The sequence below is a fragment of the Triticum urartu genome, chromosome 4A, assembly GCF_056163025.1.
Source record: "Triticum urartu cultivar PI428250 chromosome 4A, HENAU_Tu73, whole genome shotgun sequence".
Classification (NCBI taxonomy): Eukaryota; Viridiplantae; Streptophyta; class Magnoliopsida; order Poales; family Poaceae; genus Triticum; species Triticum urartu.
In genome coordinates, this window is record NC_141876.1 from 43,062,732 (window position 1) to 43,078,146 (window position 15,415).

A 15,415-nucleotide genomic window follows, 5' to 3' on the forward strand; every position below is an offset into this window, starting at 1 on the left:
CGAGCCTGCAAAATATCCCATTGAGCACAGATGCTCTAAAAAGCCGCCCCTTACCGTTGCATGGCTATCAATCTTCGCCAACATATTATTTTTGGTTTACCTTTTTTGCATTCCTGAAGGTTGTAGTCCAGTTTTTGCTTGTTGAACATCCCGAAATCCCGCCAATGAGGCTTCTTTTGGTCGTACATGAATTCATCCTTCAGTTTTTTCACACAGACAGCAAAATGCGGGTTAGTACATTTTACTTACCCTAATAAAATAAACAAGGTCATAGCCGACAATGTAGCATGTATCGCAAAACTTGGATCCATCAAGTTCCGCCGGCTAGGGGTTCCATCTGGGTATAGCTTGTCGTCCTTGAACTGCAGCACATGGACTGACGCTGCCATTCCATTTGTCCTCAACAACTCCATTGCCTGGTCGTAGTTCTTTTGCATTTCATGCCAGGTTAGTTGTAGTTTGTATGCCTCAAAGTGTGAGATCATTTCTGGTAATAATCATTCGAAATGGCTTGGCCCTGTAGTCGCTTATGTCTCAGCTGTTGTCCTCCGATCTGAGTAGATGAATCACGCCTGGACCCTCGCACTGGCATGATCTTGTGTTGCTCCCTGTTGGCTTACCCTGTAATTATAAACCAGTTTTAGCACAACTTATTTTTTCAGCCAGTGCGCGGACATAATGATTAACCGAACCAAGTCAGGCTGTACCGAGCACACACACACTATCGGACTATCCCCTGAATGCACTTTGTCTTTTTAAAGTTAACTTTTCTCTAGCCTTACCTAATTTCAAACCCAAATACCCACAAGTACAAATTCTAGTAGTCGCCTCATCTAATGAGTCGAACGTACTTCTGACAACACGTGCAACAACAGTGTCATTCTTCTTCTCGGCGAACCCCGTGGTTGTCTTCTCAAGGGCACACACTCTGCCTGAACAAGGCGGTCGCTTCGCAGGAGCCCATCCAACATGCACCCTGCATCACATAGCTTTTGTTTGCAGTTAACCACAATCACAGAATATGGGTGTGTTATCAGAGAGCATGAATTTCTGACTGCAATAGTTCAAACTGCCAAAAATATTTTTATTTACTGAACGAATTCGATGAAAGTGCAGAGCAATGAAATCACCTCCATGTCCAACCAGGAGCTTGCGGTCCTAGCCAGTGGACTGTTCAGAGTCCGGCGGCGATAAGCTGCTTGTATCGCACAGCGTGTTCAGGTCCTGTTGGAGAGGCGCGAACAGATCCACTGCTCCTCCCTCAGCTTCAACCAGATCTAGTGTCGGCTGGATGGCCACTGAGAACACATCGCCGTACATGGCTGGGACGGCGAACCTGTTCATAGGGATTGGGGTGACCCTTTTCAGGATACAACAGATGCTTAATGCTCCAATCTAGTAGGGATGATCATAAACCATGCCTGTCGATCGGATCTGATAGGAACTCCAGTCAGCCGCCAAGGCCGCCATGGCTACTGTTCGACAACACAAATCGACCCTGTGATGTCGTATTAAATGGCCCCACCACTTGTTGGACTGACGCCGTGATTCGTGGATGGAACACCTTGTTCGGTAGGACCTGTACCACCAGTACATCATGCGGTCCCGGTATGTCTGCCGTCTCCTGCGCTAATACTACGAACATGTATTCCAATCAGTCATAACTGCTAGCTGTCACGCGACCTTGTTCCATTCGTCCGCATACCAGGAGCAGGCAAGCTCATCCGCCATATAATTTATGTCTTTTGAAAATGCAAGGATATAACAAAAAACAGAAAAAACATGGGCTATACAGGAGCTTTGGCGTCTGCTGTCAGACGGCAAAGACCTGACCTTTGCCATCAGCCAGCGGACGGCAAAGCTGCCACGTGACAGCTACCTGTGCAACCTGAGACACTGGCTGGCCTATTTGGTTACTTTGCCGTCTGTTGGCGGACAGCAATGCCATCCGCTGGCAGACGGCAAATGTGCATTTGTCTTTGCCGTCTGCCAGCCCCTTGACGGACCTAACCTGCCACGTATGCCGTCCGGGCTCTTTGGCGGACGGCAAAGAGCGTTTCATAGTTGCCGTCCATCAGCAGACGGCAAAGAGCCCTTCGCCGTAGCCTATTCAGCTGGACATGTTGCCGTCTGTTGGCGGACGACAAAGTGCCTGATTCCTATAGTGAAAGAAGAAACCATCCGCCCCGTATTGTGAAGAAACGACAGAAGAGGAACATGTGCGCCCTTGCCCGAGAGCAGAATCAGGCGGTCCGTGCCATGCTCAGACTGCCACCGAAGGAGGAGAAGGAGGACAGCTCCGATGACGAGCAGATCCGGCTCGATCCGTACTGCGTCTTCGACGGGTACTTCCGCGAGAAGGACGACAAGGGCACCAGGAAGGGCAAGGGCAGCCGTGGATGAACTCCGTCATAGCCAAACATGCCAAATTTTGGTAATCCGATGGCATGTTTAGTGTAGTGTGATGGAGTAGCCGAACGAGGCATGTGCGTCGATGTAGTTGCATGAGTTTGTATGGATTTGAGATATGGCAGTTGAGGTGTCTGAATGTGGATTACATTATTCGAGGGATGTCCGGTCAGTGCCTACAGATGCGCCCGGACGCGTCCACGGGCGTTTGAGGGATTGAATTTGGCAAGTCTGACTGTAGATACTCTAACATCTCCTGTGTGAACTGCCAATTGAGAGCCTCCCTGCAGGCAACACGCATTAGTATATTTTAAAGTGGATTTAAAATCTTGTTGCATTTACTTGTGGAATGTTAAAACTCTTATGTTAAGATTACTTTTATTTGATCTGCTGGCACTTCTCACATGATTTGAATCTTAATGAATATATTTACATTCTACGCAGTATCTAGAAATCAAATCTTCGATTCTGCATCAACACTCGGAGCACCATCTAATAAAAATCAGTAAGCGCAGCCACACCATGAACTTGGATTGCTTCCGACCAACTTTAATCACAGCATCTCGAACGCAATAACACTAAAATAACCGATCAAGTCATTTGTTCAAAACTTTTCAAATGATCTAGTTGCAATACGCCTTAAGTTCATCTTGACTTTCGCTAGATGAGCATTCATCGTCGCTGGACTCATCAACGCGACGTCCACGTAGCACGTCCGATTTGAACCGGCCAAACCCAACCGAAGTCCCGCAGCAGAACAGATGACGAAGCGAGTCAGACCTCGCGTGCTCCGCAACCAGCCCTCCACATACGACGCGTCGCCCAGAACGAGCCGCCGACCAGCTCATATATAGCCTCAGCTACAAGCACAAGCACTGCAACTGCAATTCGTAGGACGTCGCGAAGCCAGTGGCGTTGTCTCCCCAGCGCTAAGAAACAGCAAAGGCGTTGCCATCGATCAGACATGTCCGCGGCGGCGGCGGCGAGCAGGGGCGTGCGCGCGCTGGCCATGCTGGGGCGGTGCGTGCGGGCGCCGTTCCGCGCGCGCTACCTCTACGTCAGCCGGATGGCGGCCTGCGCGGCGGGGCGCGGGCCGGTGGGTATAGCGGCCGTGTCCCGGAGCCGGAGCCACGGGTTCCACTTCCACCACTCGGCGAGCGGCGACGGCGACGACGCCGACGTGCGTGAGCTCGTCAGGCCCGCCGGCGTCGGGCCGCGGAGCCAGAGCGTGCGAGTTCGGGCTCGACGACGGCGCCGCGGCGCGGGCGCTGGGCCCGAGGAGCAGGAGCTGCGCCGTCGTGGCCGCTTAACGCGCGCCGACGGCATAGATGTCGGTGTGCTTGAATATAGTTGACGGCCTGATGCGTCCGATTCTGAGTGCTACGCTCACTTGCTGCGTGTCAAGTAGTGGGAAACTATGAAGTTTTTGTTCTTTTCCCGGCCTTGGGGATTATCAATAATATTTCAAGGTTGTCGGCTTTCTTGACGTCGCCATGGGCTCGCCAACCTTGCCGGCCGGGCGGACATGCTCAGCGACACTCCTTGCGTGTTAAGTAGTGGGAAACTATGAAGTTTTCATGACAATTTATATGGGTGTGATGATAATAAATTTAGTTTAAAAATTAATTTATACGGATTTATCATACTCGTCAACTAAACTTGATATCTTCGATGAAGCATAAAAATGTTCGATTTTTCATGCCTCTGACGTTCGCTGGATATTCTGACGTTCGCCGGATTACCGAAGACGCCGTTCGTCTTTGTGGCGAGGCTCCGTTCGGTTTCAACCAGCCGCGAGATCGGGACGCTTCCGGTGAAAATCGTGCCTGACTGCGGTCTTGGCGGACGATGGCGGCGTCTCGAACGTCGTTCCCTTCTCGAGGCATCGTCGTTGCAGGTTGCGTCAACCTGATCGAGAGGTTCCGGGGAAACCCTAAATCTAGATCTACCGGATCGGACGATGGCGACGTTTTTTATGTCATTCTCCCTCCTGAGGGCATCGTTTTGAAGCAAGTGCTGACTGGAGGGGACAAGAGAAGTTCAGCGGCATGAAGCAGCGGGGTCTCATCGGTGGACGTGTGATGATGGACGAGCGCAAGCGCAGGAGCTGCGCCATCGGGTCCACGGCCAGGACCGCGCGCAGGCTCGGCGCTGTCGCGGCCGCTTAACGCACGCCGACGACATAGATGCCGGTGTATTCACTAGCTAGAAAATTGCGTAGGTGACAATGTGCTTGAATATAGTTGGCGGACTAATGCATCCGATTAATTTGAGTGCTACGCTCACTTGCTGCGTGTCAAGTAGTAGTGAGAAACTGTGGAGTTTTTGTTCTTTTCCCCGCCTTGGGATCATAAAATTTTCAGTTTTACATCATCGGAAGGCCGTCCAATTTTTTCTGTATATGGCCCGGTTTGAAGTACCCGGTATGCTCTAAAATGCCTTGGGAGGGTTTATATGACAGCGGTAGCAACTTAAAACAAATCCGCAGAAGGACGACAGAGGGAGTAGTTAGCGGATGGAGTTTGTGTTCGTGAGAACTCGAGGAGATCATTTCTATCAAAATAAAAATAAAAATCGAGGACATCACTAGCCGAGACCGACCAGGCGCTAATATGAATAGATTGGTAGTTTTCTGAAGAAAAAAACTTGTCAAGTTTTGGGGCGCTAATTTTTTGCGGAAAAGACTAGAAAGGGGTTAAGTTATTTAGTGCGAGGGGTAGAGATGGTCGAAGCTGGGTGCGTATGAACAGAGCAATCGATTGCACGGCGCATAGTAACAAGTAGCAGCAACGCAGCCTGTGCAGTGAGTGTCTGGTCACTGTCCCCACTTAAATCGCAGGTAGGCTACCAAGGAACGCTACGCGGCTACGCAGTACTGGGCGTGATTAAGCAGTAAGTAGCTAGACGCGAATTGATCGCAGATTCACAGCGCACGCCAGACTACCGACCGCTCCAAGGACGACGTAACTACCATTTCCACCGTACGCGCGCCCTGCCTTTTTAGCCACTCCAACTCTCCAAGCCATCCGTCGATCCCAAGACACAAGCATCGCCACACAATACAGCGACCACCAAATCCCAAAACAAGCAAAGAGACAAGCAAGAAAACCCAAAATCCGATCATACATACACTCGCCATGGGGAGAAATCCGCCACGTATGGTCGTGCTGCTGGCTGCGGCCGTGGTCACCACCATGCTGTCGCTGAGCGCGTCGTCGGCGGGCGGGCAGCTGCTGCACCCGGTGGTGCTCATCCCGGGCTCCGGCGGCAACCAGCTGGAGGCGCGGCTGACGGACGACTACAGGCCGTCCAGCCTGACCTGCCGGGTGTGGCCGCTGGTGCGCGGCCGCGGCGGCTGGTTCCGCATGTGGTTCGAGCCGTCCGTCGTCGTCGCGTCCCTCACCCGCTGCTTCGCCGAGCGCATGATGCTCTACTACGACCGCGACGCCGACGACTACCGCAACGCGCCCGGCGTGCTGACCAGGGTCGACGACTTCGGCTCCACCTCCACCCTCCGCTACCTCGACCCAACCCTCAAGTAATCAAGATCGTCTTCTTCTTCTATCTATTTATATGTCAACTATAGAACAATGCCGCAACGGAATATAAATATTTAAATACTTTAGCTTGTCATTTACCTGTCAGTAATAATGCTAATTGTGTAAATAAATGTTCATCAAATTCTGACATGAATTACATTATATTTCGATTAGAAGTTTGATAAGTAAATTAAAATGGAATTGGTTCATAAAGTAAGTAAATTATGCATGGAAAGTTGGATGAAGGGGTGATGGGAAAAAAGATGAAATGAAAACCTTATGTTCTTTTTAAGAAGTAAAGAAAAATGATGCGGATGTCGCAATGCAGCAATGGCAATGACGTCGTTGCGAAAACTGTTATGCAGGGTCCTGACGGGGTACATGGACGTCCTCGCGAGCACGCTGGAGAAGGCCGGGTACGAGGAGGGGCGCGACCTCTTCGGCGCGCCCTACGACTTCCGCTACGGCCTGGCCGCGCCGGGGCACCCTTCGCAGGTGGGCAGCGCGTACATGGAGCGCCTCCGGCTGCTGGTGGAGTCCGCGTGCGCGGCCAACGGCGGGAGGCCGGCGATCCTCATGGCGCACAGCCTCGGCGGGCTCTACGCGCTGCAGTTCCTGGCGCGCGCCCCGCCCGCCTGGCGCGCGGCGCACGTGAAGCGGCTGGTGACGCTGTCCGCGCCGTGGGGCGGCTCCGTGCAGGAGATGCTCACCTTCGCCTTCGGCAACACCCTCGGCGTGCCCTTCGTCGACCCCTCCCTCATCCGCGACGAGCAGCGCAGCTCCGAGAGCAACCTCTGGCTGCTGCCCACGCCCAAGGTCTTCGGCAACACCACGCTCGTCGTGTCGGAGCGCCACAACCGGACCTACTCCGCCAAGAACGTCACACAGTTCCTCAACGACATTGGGTTCGCCGGTGGGGTGGAGCCGTACCGGGCGCGGATACGGCCGCTCGGCGAGGTCCTGCCGGAGCCGGGCGTGCCGGTCACGTGCCTCGTGGGCACCGGCGTCGACACCGTGGAGAGCCTCGTGTTCGGGGACGAGGGGTTCGACGCGGGGCCCGTCAATGTGGTGTACGGTGACGGCGACGGGACGGTGAACCTCGCCAGCCTCATGGGACCGATCAAGGCCTGGTCCGACTCACCGGCGCAGGTCCTCGAGGTGGTGGAGCTGCCCAAGGTCTCGCACATGGGCATCCTCAAGGACAAGAGCGCCCTCGACCAGATCCTCAGGATTCTTGATTCCATCAACCTAAACGCCACGACCACGACCTATCAGTCTTATAAATAGGTTTGCAATAGGTTTTTCAGAGTTTTTTCCTTGGGAAAATAGGAAAAATGTTGTTGAGATTTGCTAGCTAGTGGCACTTGCCAGATGGGAGTAGAGATCAACCATATTCTTATTGACTTCAACAAGGGTTCAACAAAGAGGCATCTAGTGTTGAGTCGAAATAGGGCGCGGGGGGCATATTTATTTTAGAAGCGGAGGATTATCCTCATCCTCTTCATCATAATGATGCATGCCGCCATCTTATTAAGCAAATATCCAAAAAGTCTGCGATACGGTACAAGCTCGCTCAGAGCTAAAAAAGCAAAGTTAAGATAAAAGTTGTCATAATTGGCAAAAATAGGACGAGACCTAGGCCCATGTTTTTTAAACTCGTCGGATTCTAGGAGTTTCTTTTTCAATAAAAAATTGAGTTCAAGTTTGAAAAGGCGTTTAAGGAGTTAAACTCAGTTAGAGATGCCTCTAAGATAGTTACTCCCTCTTTTTCACAATATAAGATCATTTCTGACACTATAATGATGTAAAAAATGGTCTTACATTCTAAGACGGAGGAAATACTTTGTGTATGTACAATGGGGATTCGCTCTTTTCCTTCCCTGTTTCCTGTACTCGTACAAAATCTTGCATTTCCATCATGTGACTAAACAAAAAGGGAATTAGCCCGGTTTGTAATAAGAAGCTGAATTCTGATTTGTCCACAGTGAGCTTGAATATCCTGCTTCACCCTTTCTCTGTAGCGTATATATGTACTGTTTTTTCATCTCTACATGTTACGTATATAGGAGTATTCTGGTCGAGAAAACATTCTCCTGTCGACGTCAATTAGTGAGCAGGCGAGCTTTCCTTTTCGAAAAGAAGGTGACATGCCAACCATTTCCACGTGACAATACCTTCCACGCATCCAAATGGATTCGAGCAGCAGGCAGCAGTACAGGCACGGCTACGTGCCCAGAGGCCCAAAGAAAGGAAGAGAGAGAGAGAGAGAGAGAGAGAGAGAGAGAGAGAGAGAATGTCCTTGAAGCTTCTCCGGGTGCGTACCGCCGGGCAACGCCACTTCTTGTCGCTGCCGCCGCTGCTGCTGCATCTCGTTCCCGTCCTCCTGCTCCTGCCGCTCTCACGCCCGGCCTCGGCGGCGGTCACGCACCTGCCAGGATTCGATGGGCCTCTGCCCTTCAACCTTGAAACAGGGTAAGCTCTAGGCGTTGTACCTCCACAACTAAAAGCTTGGTTGAAATGGCGCCGGACTCATGGCCGGAGTGGCCGTGCGATGCAGGTACGTGGGCGTGGAGGAGGAGACCGGGGCGGAGCTCTTCTACTACTTCGTCGAGTCGGAGAGGAGCCCCGGCACCGACCCTCTGCTCCTGTGGCTCACTGGTGGGCCCCGCTGCTCGGTCATCATGGGCCTGGCCTTTGAAATTGGTCAGTTCACCAAGCCGGCTTCCACTTTCTGACATGCGTACTATACCACGTAGTTGCTGCTCATATACATCTATCCATCATTGTTTTGCACCGTAGGTCCTCTCAAGTTTGTGTTGGCGCCGTATAGTGGCGGTTTGCCGGAGTTGGTGTATAACCCATATTCATGGACAAAGGTAAGATTATTGATGATCATTCATGTAACTGAGATGTTCGTCCTAATGAATTTTCTTTTTGGTCAATTTTATGGTTTACTAACGACAATTCTCGATCAGATGGCAAACATACTCTTGTTGGATTCACCGGTCGGTTCCGGTTTTTCGTTCGCTCGTGATCCCAAAGGCTACGATGTTGGGGACTACTCATCATCTTCGCAAGTCCAAATATTTCTGAATAAGGTGATGAGAGGCATCGCTGATGCCGTACTGTCATATTGTTTTGCATGGAGAACGTCCGAGCGTTGATTATTGTCCGCTCTATGCATGGTTATGTACAGTGGTTCACGGATCATCCGCAATTCCTCTCAAATCCTTTCTACATTGGTGGAGATTCATATGCTGGAAAGGTGATTCCACTTATTGCACAAGGCATTTCAGAAGGTATAATTGTTACTCCCTGATCTAAAACGTCTTATATTTGTTTACAGAGGGAGTAACTCTTTAGAACATTGCAATTCTATGCACACTCCAGAATGTAGTACGACAAAGGGTTCGAAAGGAACTAGAAAATCATGTCTTTCCGCAAAATTTCAAGTTATAAAACTCTGATTTTGATTCAAGAGATAAAGTCCATGGGTCCCTCCTCCTCAACTGTTCATGGAGCTCAGATTACTAACATTGTGTGCAAGACCATCAAAATATGCCCCACATTATAACCCTCCTCCAGTTTCCATTGGTGTTGCCTGCATGGAAGCCACATCTTGATCGTCACAACATCTTCTTTCTTCATTATAAAAAAATCTCACATAATTGAAACTTTTGGAACATATTTCATACGACCTATAAGTTTTAGTTTACAAAAGAGAAAAATAATTCACCGGGCAGAAGGCTCAATTAATTTTGAAAAATAGTTGATGAGAAAAAATATGTTAAAACGGCACCTCAAATTTGGATCAAAATTTCAAACCATTCAGAGTACTACAGAATATTACACATGATTCTCTAAGTCAATTACTAAAATTTAAGCTCTCTTAGAGAAACTATTTAAAACACATATTGTTCAAGATTTCTACCTCGAAGTTTGGATGAAATTTTCCAAGCAATTGAGAAAATAAAAAAATGATAGAAAAACTAACACAATTTATTGAGTCGATGGTTTAAATTTGTAACTATTTGCACACTTTTATGATAAAGTAACATTTTTATCTTGCTGCCTCATATTCTAACATAGACAAAGAGGAGAGAGCACATGACATGGTGATGATGTCTTCGCCGCCACATAGGACAAAACTGGTAAAACATGAAGGGGGGGGGATGTATCAGGACATTTTTCTAGAGTTGTTGTATGAACCGAGGAGGGTAATTTCAAACTTCAACCAAAGTTGAGGGGGGCAATGTGGACTTAACTCTTGATTCTAATATCCTCCAGGAATTGACATGGGGCAGCAACCTACCATCAATCTCAAGGCAAGTTATTATCTATCCTTTGAACATTTAATATCGATAATGGCAACAGAATGAAAAAGAGAGTGAGATCATGTATTTTTTTTCTTTTGCAATGTTAATGCAATTATTTTTAGGGATATATGGTTGGCAACCCTATAACAGATCCAAAGTTTGATGAAAATTACAAAGTTCCAAGTGCTTATGGCTTTGGGATAATATCTGATGAAATATATGAGGTGATGGCACATTTGCATGCTTCAACAAATTTTTGCAGTGTGCTTCAATCTAAGAAGTTATAGCATGGTTTCCTTTTGTGAAGACTGCAGTGAAGAACTGCAAAGGAGATTATGTTAACCATGTTAGTGAAATGTGTGTTGAAGTGCTGCATACTATCAACAATGTAAGATTCATTCCTCGCAAAAGAAAGTGTAAGATTCATGTATTGCTTTGTTGTTGTGAACTATGGTATTGCCAACATCTTCTAATGCACTTCTCTTCTATCACAGCTCATTTCTGAAATTTCAATTGAGCACATCTTGTACAAAAAATGTGATGTTGTTGCGCCAAACACCATAGATGATGCTTCAAGAAGAAAGTTTTTGTTGGAAGAATCCACCAAGTTAAACAAGCCACCTGCACGTCCAACTATAGATTGTCTTGTTAGTCTCTCTTCATCCATGGGGTGTCAATTCGATATACGTATTATGATGAATCGATGAATCTGAAAAATGTCATATGATGCTTTTCTCATAGCAAAAACTTATCTGGAATTCTTTTCTAAACTGCAGACATATGGTTACTATCTGGCTTACTTTTGGATGAACAACAACATGACTAGAAAGGCTCTTGGGATCAAGGAGGTACATACTATGTGTTCTACATGAAACTTATTTCACAGAGTATGCATTCAAATGTATCATTATACAGTTTTAACTTCTTTAGATCTAAAATTGGACATATTATAGGGTAAAAAAATTGTTGTAGAAGTAGAAAAATGTAATGAAAACCATCACCTTTTGAAGCCTGGACTTTGCATCAAGTTTATCTTTACTCATGCAAATTTTAAAACATCTAAATACACCAGACACTTTTATAGCATCAATTGACATCAAATTGGTTTGCACTGACATGATATCCAATAAAACTAGTTTCACTTGCATGGTTGCGAGATACATACCATGCAAAAGTTTGCTAACAGTGGGAGGTCAAAGCGAGGGGTGACCGGCTTAAAAGGAGAAGATTGGTAACTGGCAACTTTATCCATGCCTTTATTTGCATTTTGTTTTTCGAAGTGTACACAACTTATTAATTCATAAGTTTATGGTTCTCTTTAGACGGTTTCAAAGTTTCCATACCGAATCAGATTTTGGGGAAAAGTTGAGATTCAAAGTTCATCTTTTAGCTTAACACAGATGCCATGTAGGAGCACACATGACATTCTTTTTTCCAATCCACAACATTTGGAACACCATTGATGAAAGTTAATTTGGCAATAGGGAACAACCAGTGAGTGGGTACAATGCAACATAGGGCTCCCCTACACATATGAGATACCAAGCAGTATACCATACCATCTCAACCTTACTACGAGGGGTTATCGTGCACTTGTGTATAGGTAAAAACAAGGGCATGCGATTTTTTTTACTTGATCACATTGGCTCAAAATGTTCCTGCGCACCTCATAACTAAAACAACTTCTGAGGGCAGCGGAGATCATGATCTCGAGGCACCATTTCTTGGCACACAAGCATGGATAAAATCCTTGAACTTTTCAATCGTTGATGACTGGAGGGCATGGCATCTTAGTGGGCAGGCTGCTGGGTTAAGTCTTTCTATCTCCCTATTTCAAATATAAGAAAAACTTCATGGCACATACCTTGTGTACTGGCTTTCTCCCCACTCTTTTTGACATGGGATGCATCTTTTCTTTTCTGTAGATTTACCATAGAATACACAAAAAATATGACATTTGCCACAGTGAAGGTGATCTTATTTTCCTTTTAAAATCATGTCCATGAGGAACCATACAAGTTCTAACCTGATTGAGAGCATGATTCGTTATTTGTACAGGGTGTTGGTCATACTGCTCCAGAGTACCGGCCTAAAGAATGTTTCGGCATGGCTCAAAGGTGGTTGAACAATGAGCCTCTCTGAGGCATATGTTCTGACCACATTATTTTCTGTATGAACACATATTATTTTTATGTTATTCTTCATCCACACATGAAAAGTTGAACTCAATATTGATTTTAAATTAACTTTATTTTTGCTTCCTAGAAAGATTTGGTGTGGGAGAGAAGCATCTATCAAGGGAAAAGTGTCCTTCTGCTCCCGAGCTCAAATGAGCTCGATGAACAGTAAAATCAGAAACAAATCTGATTTTTTTGTGAATTTTTTTTGACAAAAGTTCCAAGTGCTTACAAAAATTGTTCATGGAATCACATTCCTGTACGGCATGGCAAAAAACAATTTTAGTGCTCCATGAAAGTAGCATTTTTAGAGTATCATTTTTTTTGCCATGTCTTCTAGGAATGTGATTCCATGACAAAATTTTGCAGGCACTTGAAACTTTTGTCAATGTTTGTCACAAAAAAAATCAGATTTTTTTAAATTATTTGTTTTCGATTTTACTGTTCACCCGAGCTCATTTGAGCTCGGGCTCAGAAACTCTGCGTCCCTATCAAGGCTAGATTTATCCATTCAACTTTGGATGTGAATTACATGGACGAATTATGTTAATAAGGATGATGCCAATATAATTAGTATACGTAAAATGTATTCCCCATGCATTTATGCCAGTACAAAGCATGAATCCGGTCCCATCCACAGCACATCAAAGGAAAATACAAATTATATACTGCCATATACGAGTTCGGGTGTTTCAAATATGCATTGACAATAAACATCAAAGTAACTAACCAACCCATAGGTCATCGGCTTATAGATCGCAGAGTCTATTGAGCAAGATTAAGTCAAAACTTTTCCAATTATCAAGTAGCACGTCAAACTAATACACATACTACTCCCTTCGTCCTAAGGTAGAGGAAGGGGGTAGTCGATAACGGGAGTCAGACCAACTCATGTGTGATACGCCCTAAGTTCATCTTGAGTTTCATTAGATGAACATTCATCGTTGCTGGATTCATCAACGCAACGTCTATATCCAGGGCCGGTCCTGATATTTCGGGGGCCCGGGGCGAAACAAAAATCAGGGCCCTTATATATTACCTTATTTTATTTCTAACTTTGTAAATGTAAAGGTTCCAATGACGATATGAATATCAAACTTATTCAATAATTTCTTTTCAATGTGTAAATTTGCCAAACAGAATCTATCTTGAGACATTTACGGACCTCACATCGTTTTTGTCAACATATATCTATTTATAAGATGCACATGCTTCTTACAGTAGGACAAAAACAATCACATAAAGGAAGCATACCTGGGCCATTATCAAAACATCCACTGCCTCCTTATACATGTTCTTTTCATAAGACTTCTTTGGTATCTTATGAAGCACAAAAACCATCTTCAAGGCTTAATACGGATAATGGGTTAAATTCCGTAAGCAATATGAGAAATGAACAGAAGATTCATTGTATTAGTTGTACCATATGCAGATACAAAAGCATCATTTTGTGTCCACTTTGATCCTGAATTCCTGATCCAAAAACCCAAATTGAAATCTTCTATATGGGAGGGACCATCTGAATGCCTTGGAGACAGTCGAAATCCTGCTCATGGGGACTACAATTTTTTCAGTGTAGAGCAAGGAAGGGCAGAAATCTCAAAATCAATACGAACTGACGGGATCCAATCCAAAAAAGAGCAAAGGGATCCCTACCTACCAGGGTGTGAAGACGAGCCTGCAGATTTATCCTCCATCGTGGCCGCGGCGGCGGCGGCGGCATCGGTAGCGATGGATTGGGGGACTGGAGATTGACGTGATCGTTTGGCTGGAAAAAATGATACATGGGTTATTCGCTGTATGTGTCCGATGGTCAGGCCGTCAGCCATGCGCTGGGCCAGGCTCCACATCTCTTGAGGGCCCCCCTCTTGGATCGCAAACAAAACAGAAGAAGGAGGCAGTTTCTCTCGGAAAATCATATTTGCCGCTTGCTGCGGCAAACTGTCGAGCGATCGCACAGGGGCAGCGCAGCGAGCGACGCAAATGGGCCGGCCCACACATAATGCGTCCAAACCGGTTTTGGGAACCTTCCAAAAGGTTCCCTGAACCGGGTTTTTTTTCTGTATCGTTTTTTTCTGGTTCTTTTTCGGGTTTCTACTGTTTTTTTATTTCTCTTTTTTTCGTTTCTGTTTCTTTTTCATTTTTTCGTTTTTTGTTTCTTGTTTTAATTTATTTTCTAAGTTTATTTTTCTTTTTCAGAATATGTTCATAGTTTTACAAAATGTTTATGATTTTCTTTTCTTCTCTTCCTTAAAACAAAATTTTAAATTTTGTTCATGTTTCCAAAAAATGTTCAGTTTTCGAAAAAATGTTCCCAAAATTCAAAATTTGTTCTCGTTATACAAAAAAGTACAAAACTTCTGAAATTCAGAAAATGTACTGAATTTCAATTTTTTGTTCACATATTCAAAAAATGTTCGCGCTTCCAAATTTGTTCGGGATTTTTCAAAATTTCTCGCCGCTTCAAAATATTTTTTCAAGATTCAAAAAATGTTCGTGCTTTAAAAAATTGTTCGGACTTCCAAATTTGTTTGGAATTTTTCAAAATTTCTCTCAGTTTCAAAATACATTCTCAAGATTCAAAAAATTTCCTGCTTTAAAAAGTTGTTCGCGCTTCCAAATTTGTTCAGGATTTTCTTAAATTGTTCACCATTTCAAAATTTGTTCTCAAGATTCAAAAAATGTTTGGGAATTGAAAAAAATGTTCCAGCTTTCCAAATTTGTTCACAAATTCAATAATAGTTCATGTTTTTAAAAAAATCACAAATTCAAAAAATGTTCTGGAAGTTTTAAAAACATAAACATTTTTATTTTTTGTTCACAAATTCAAGAAAATGTTCCCCTTTTTCAAATTTGTTCACATCATCAAAATGTTCCTGTTTTACAAGATTTGTATGAAAATTCGGAAAGTGTTTTTATTTTGAAGAAAATATTCATAATTTTGAAAAATTCAGTTGTAGGAGGTCGTCGGTTC

At 45.3% G+C, this 15,415-nt stretch overlaps 3 protein-coding genes and 1 long non-coding RNA gene across 9 annotated transcripts; 3 read left to right on the top strand and 1 right to left on the bottom strand.

Moving 5' to 3' along the window:
• The first annotated feature begins 3,282 nt into the window (after positions 1 to 3,282).
• LOC147974675 (uncharacterized) lies at positions 3,283 to 4,003 on the top strand. Its single transcript, XM_087519534.1, has one exon. It carries the CDS (start codon positions 3,374 to 3,376, stop codon positions 3,761 to 3,763), a length of 390 nt encoding a protein of 129 aa, XP_087375660.1. The 5' UTR covers positions 3,283 to 3,373; the 3' UTR covers positions 3,764 to 4,003.
• Positions 4,004 to 5,327: 1,324 nt separating this feature from the next.
• LOC147974676 (lecithin-cholesterol acyltransferase-like 1) lies at positions 5,328 to 7,378 on the top strand. The gene is made up of 2 exons (XM_087517684.1): positions 5,328 to 5,947; positions 6,314 to 7,378. Exons 1-2 carry the CDS (start codon positions 5,547 to 5,549, stop codon positions 7,233 to 7,235), a joined length of 1,323 nt encoding a protein of 440 aa, XP_087373810.1. The 5' UTR covers positions 5,328 to 5,546; the 3' UTR covers positions 7,236 to 7,378.
• A 205-nt stretch (positions 7,379 to 7,583) lies between these two features.
• On the top strand, positions 7,584 to 13,026 carry LOC125530647 (serine carboxypeptidase-like 13). Of its 4 annotated transcripts, none has more exons than XR_015600222.1 (15): positions 7,584 to 8,420; positions 8,506 to 8,651; positions 8,748 to 8,824; positions 8,924 to 9,046; positions 9,145 to 9,247; positions 10,236 to 10,273; positions 10,387 to 10,488; positions 10,572 to 10,652; positions 10,759 to 10,911; positions 11,041 to 11,112; positions 11,401 to 11,495; positions 11,749 to 11,867; positions 11,960 to 12,073; positions 12,190 to 12,235; positions 12,323 to 12,374. XR_015600222.1 is itself a non-coding variant. In XM_048695035.2 (15 exons), the coding sequence occupies exons 1-15, from the start codon at positions 8,242 to 8,244 to the stop codon at positions 12,651 to 12,653; spliced, it is 1,536 nt and encodes a 511-aa protein (XP_048550992.2). In that variant the 5' UTR covers positions 7,584 to 8,241; the 3' UTR covers positions 12,654 to 13,026. The 4 variants fall into 4 exon arrangements, 3 of the variants coding, with proteins under 3 accessions (XP_048550992.2, XP_087373805.1, XP_087373806.1); XM_048695035.2 differs by lacking the exon at positions 11,401 to 11,495 and adding an exon at positions 12,530 to 13,026 and having other exon boundaries at positions 12,323 to 12,381; XM_087517679.1 differs by lacking the exon at positions 11,401 to 11,495 and having other exon boundaries at positions 12,323 to 13,026.
• On the bottom strand, positions 10,762 to 14,330 carry LOC147974677 (uncharacterized). Of its 3 annotated transcripts, none has more exons than XR_015600225.1 (6): positions 14,102 to 14,330; positions 13,865 to 13,987; positions 13,696 to 13,790; positions 12,291 to 12,432; positions 12,129 to 12,183; positions 10,766 to 10,897 (listed from the first exon to the last, which is right to left on the bottom strand). It is a non-coding gene; the product is annotated as an uncharacterized LOC147974677 (long non-coding RNA). The 3 variants fall into 3 exon arrangements; XR_015600223.1 differs by having other exon boundaries at positions 14,098 to 14,330; XR_015600224.1 differs by lacking the exons at positions 12,129 to 12,183; positions 12,291 to 12,432 and having other exon boundaries at positions 10,762 to 10,897; positions 14,098 to 14,330.
• Positions 14,331 to 15,415: the final 1,085 nt, after the last annotated feature.

What these genes read in the sequence shown, in the direction of transcription:
- LOC147974676 (XM_087517684.1), top strand. Translation starts at nt 5,547, where the DNA reads ATGGGGAGAAATCCGCCACGTATGGTCGTGCTGCTGGCTGCGGCCGTG. An exon ending in TACCTCGACCCAACCCTCAA is followed by an intron (nt 5,948 to 6,313) that starts GTAATCAAGATC and finishes ACTGTTATGCAG; the next exon opens with GGTCCTGACGGGGTACATGG.
- LOC147974675 (XM_087519534.1), top strand. Translation starts at nt 3,374, where the DNA reads ATGTCCGCGGCGGCGGCGGCGAGCAGGGGCGTGCGCGCGCTGGCCATG.
- LOC125530647 (XM_048695035.2), top strand. Translation starts at nt 8,242, where the DNA reads ATGTCCTTGAAGCTTCTCCGGGTGCGTACCGCCGGGCAACGCCACTTC. An exon ending in AGGCTCTTGGGATCAAGGAG is followed by an intron (nt 11,113 to 11,748) that starts GTACATACTATG and finishes ATTTGGCAATAG; the next exon opens with GGAACAACCAGTGAGTGGGT. An exon ending in TATCGTGCACTTGTGTATAG is followed by an intron (nt 11,868 to 11,959) that starts GTAAAAACAAGG and finishes TTCTGAGGGCAG; the next exon opens with CGGAGATCATGATCTCGAGG.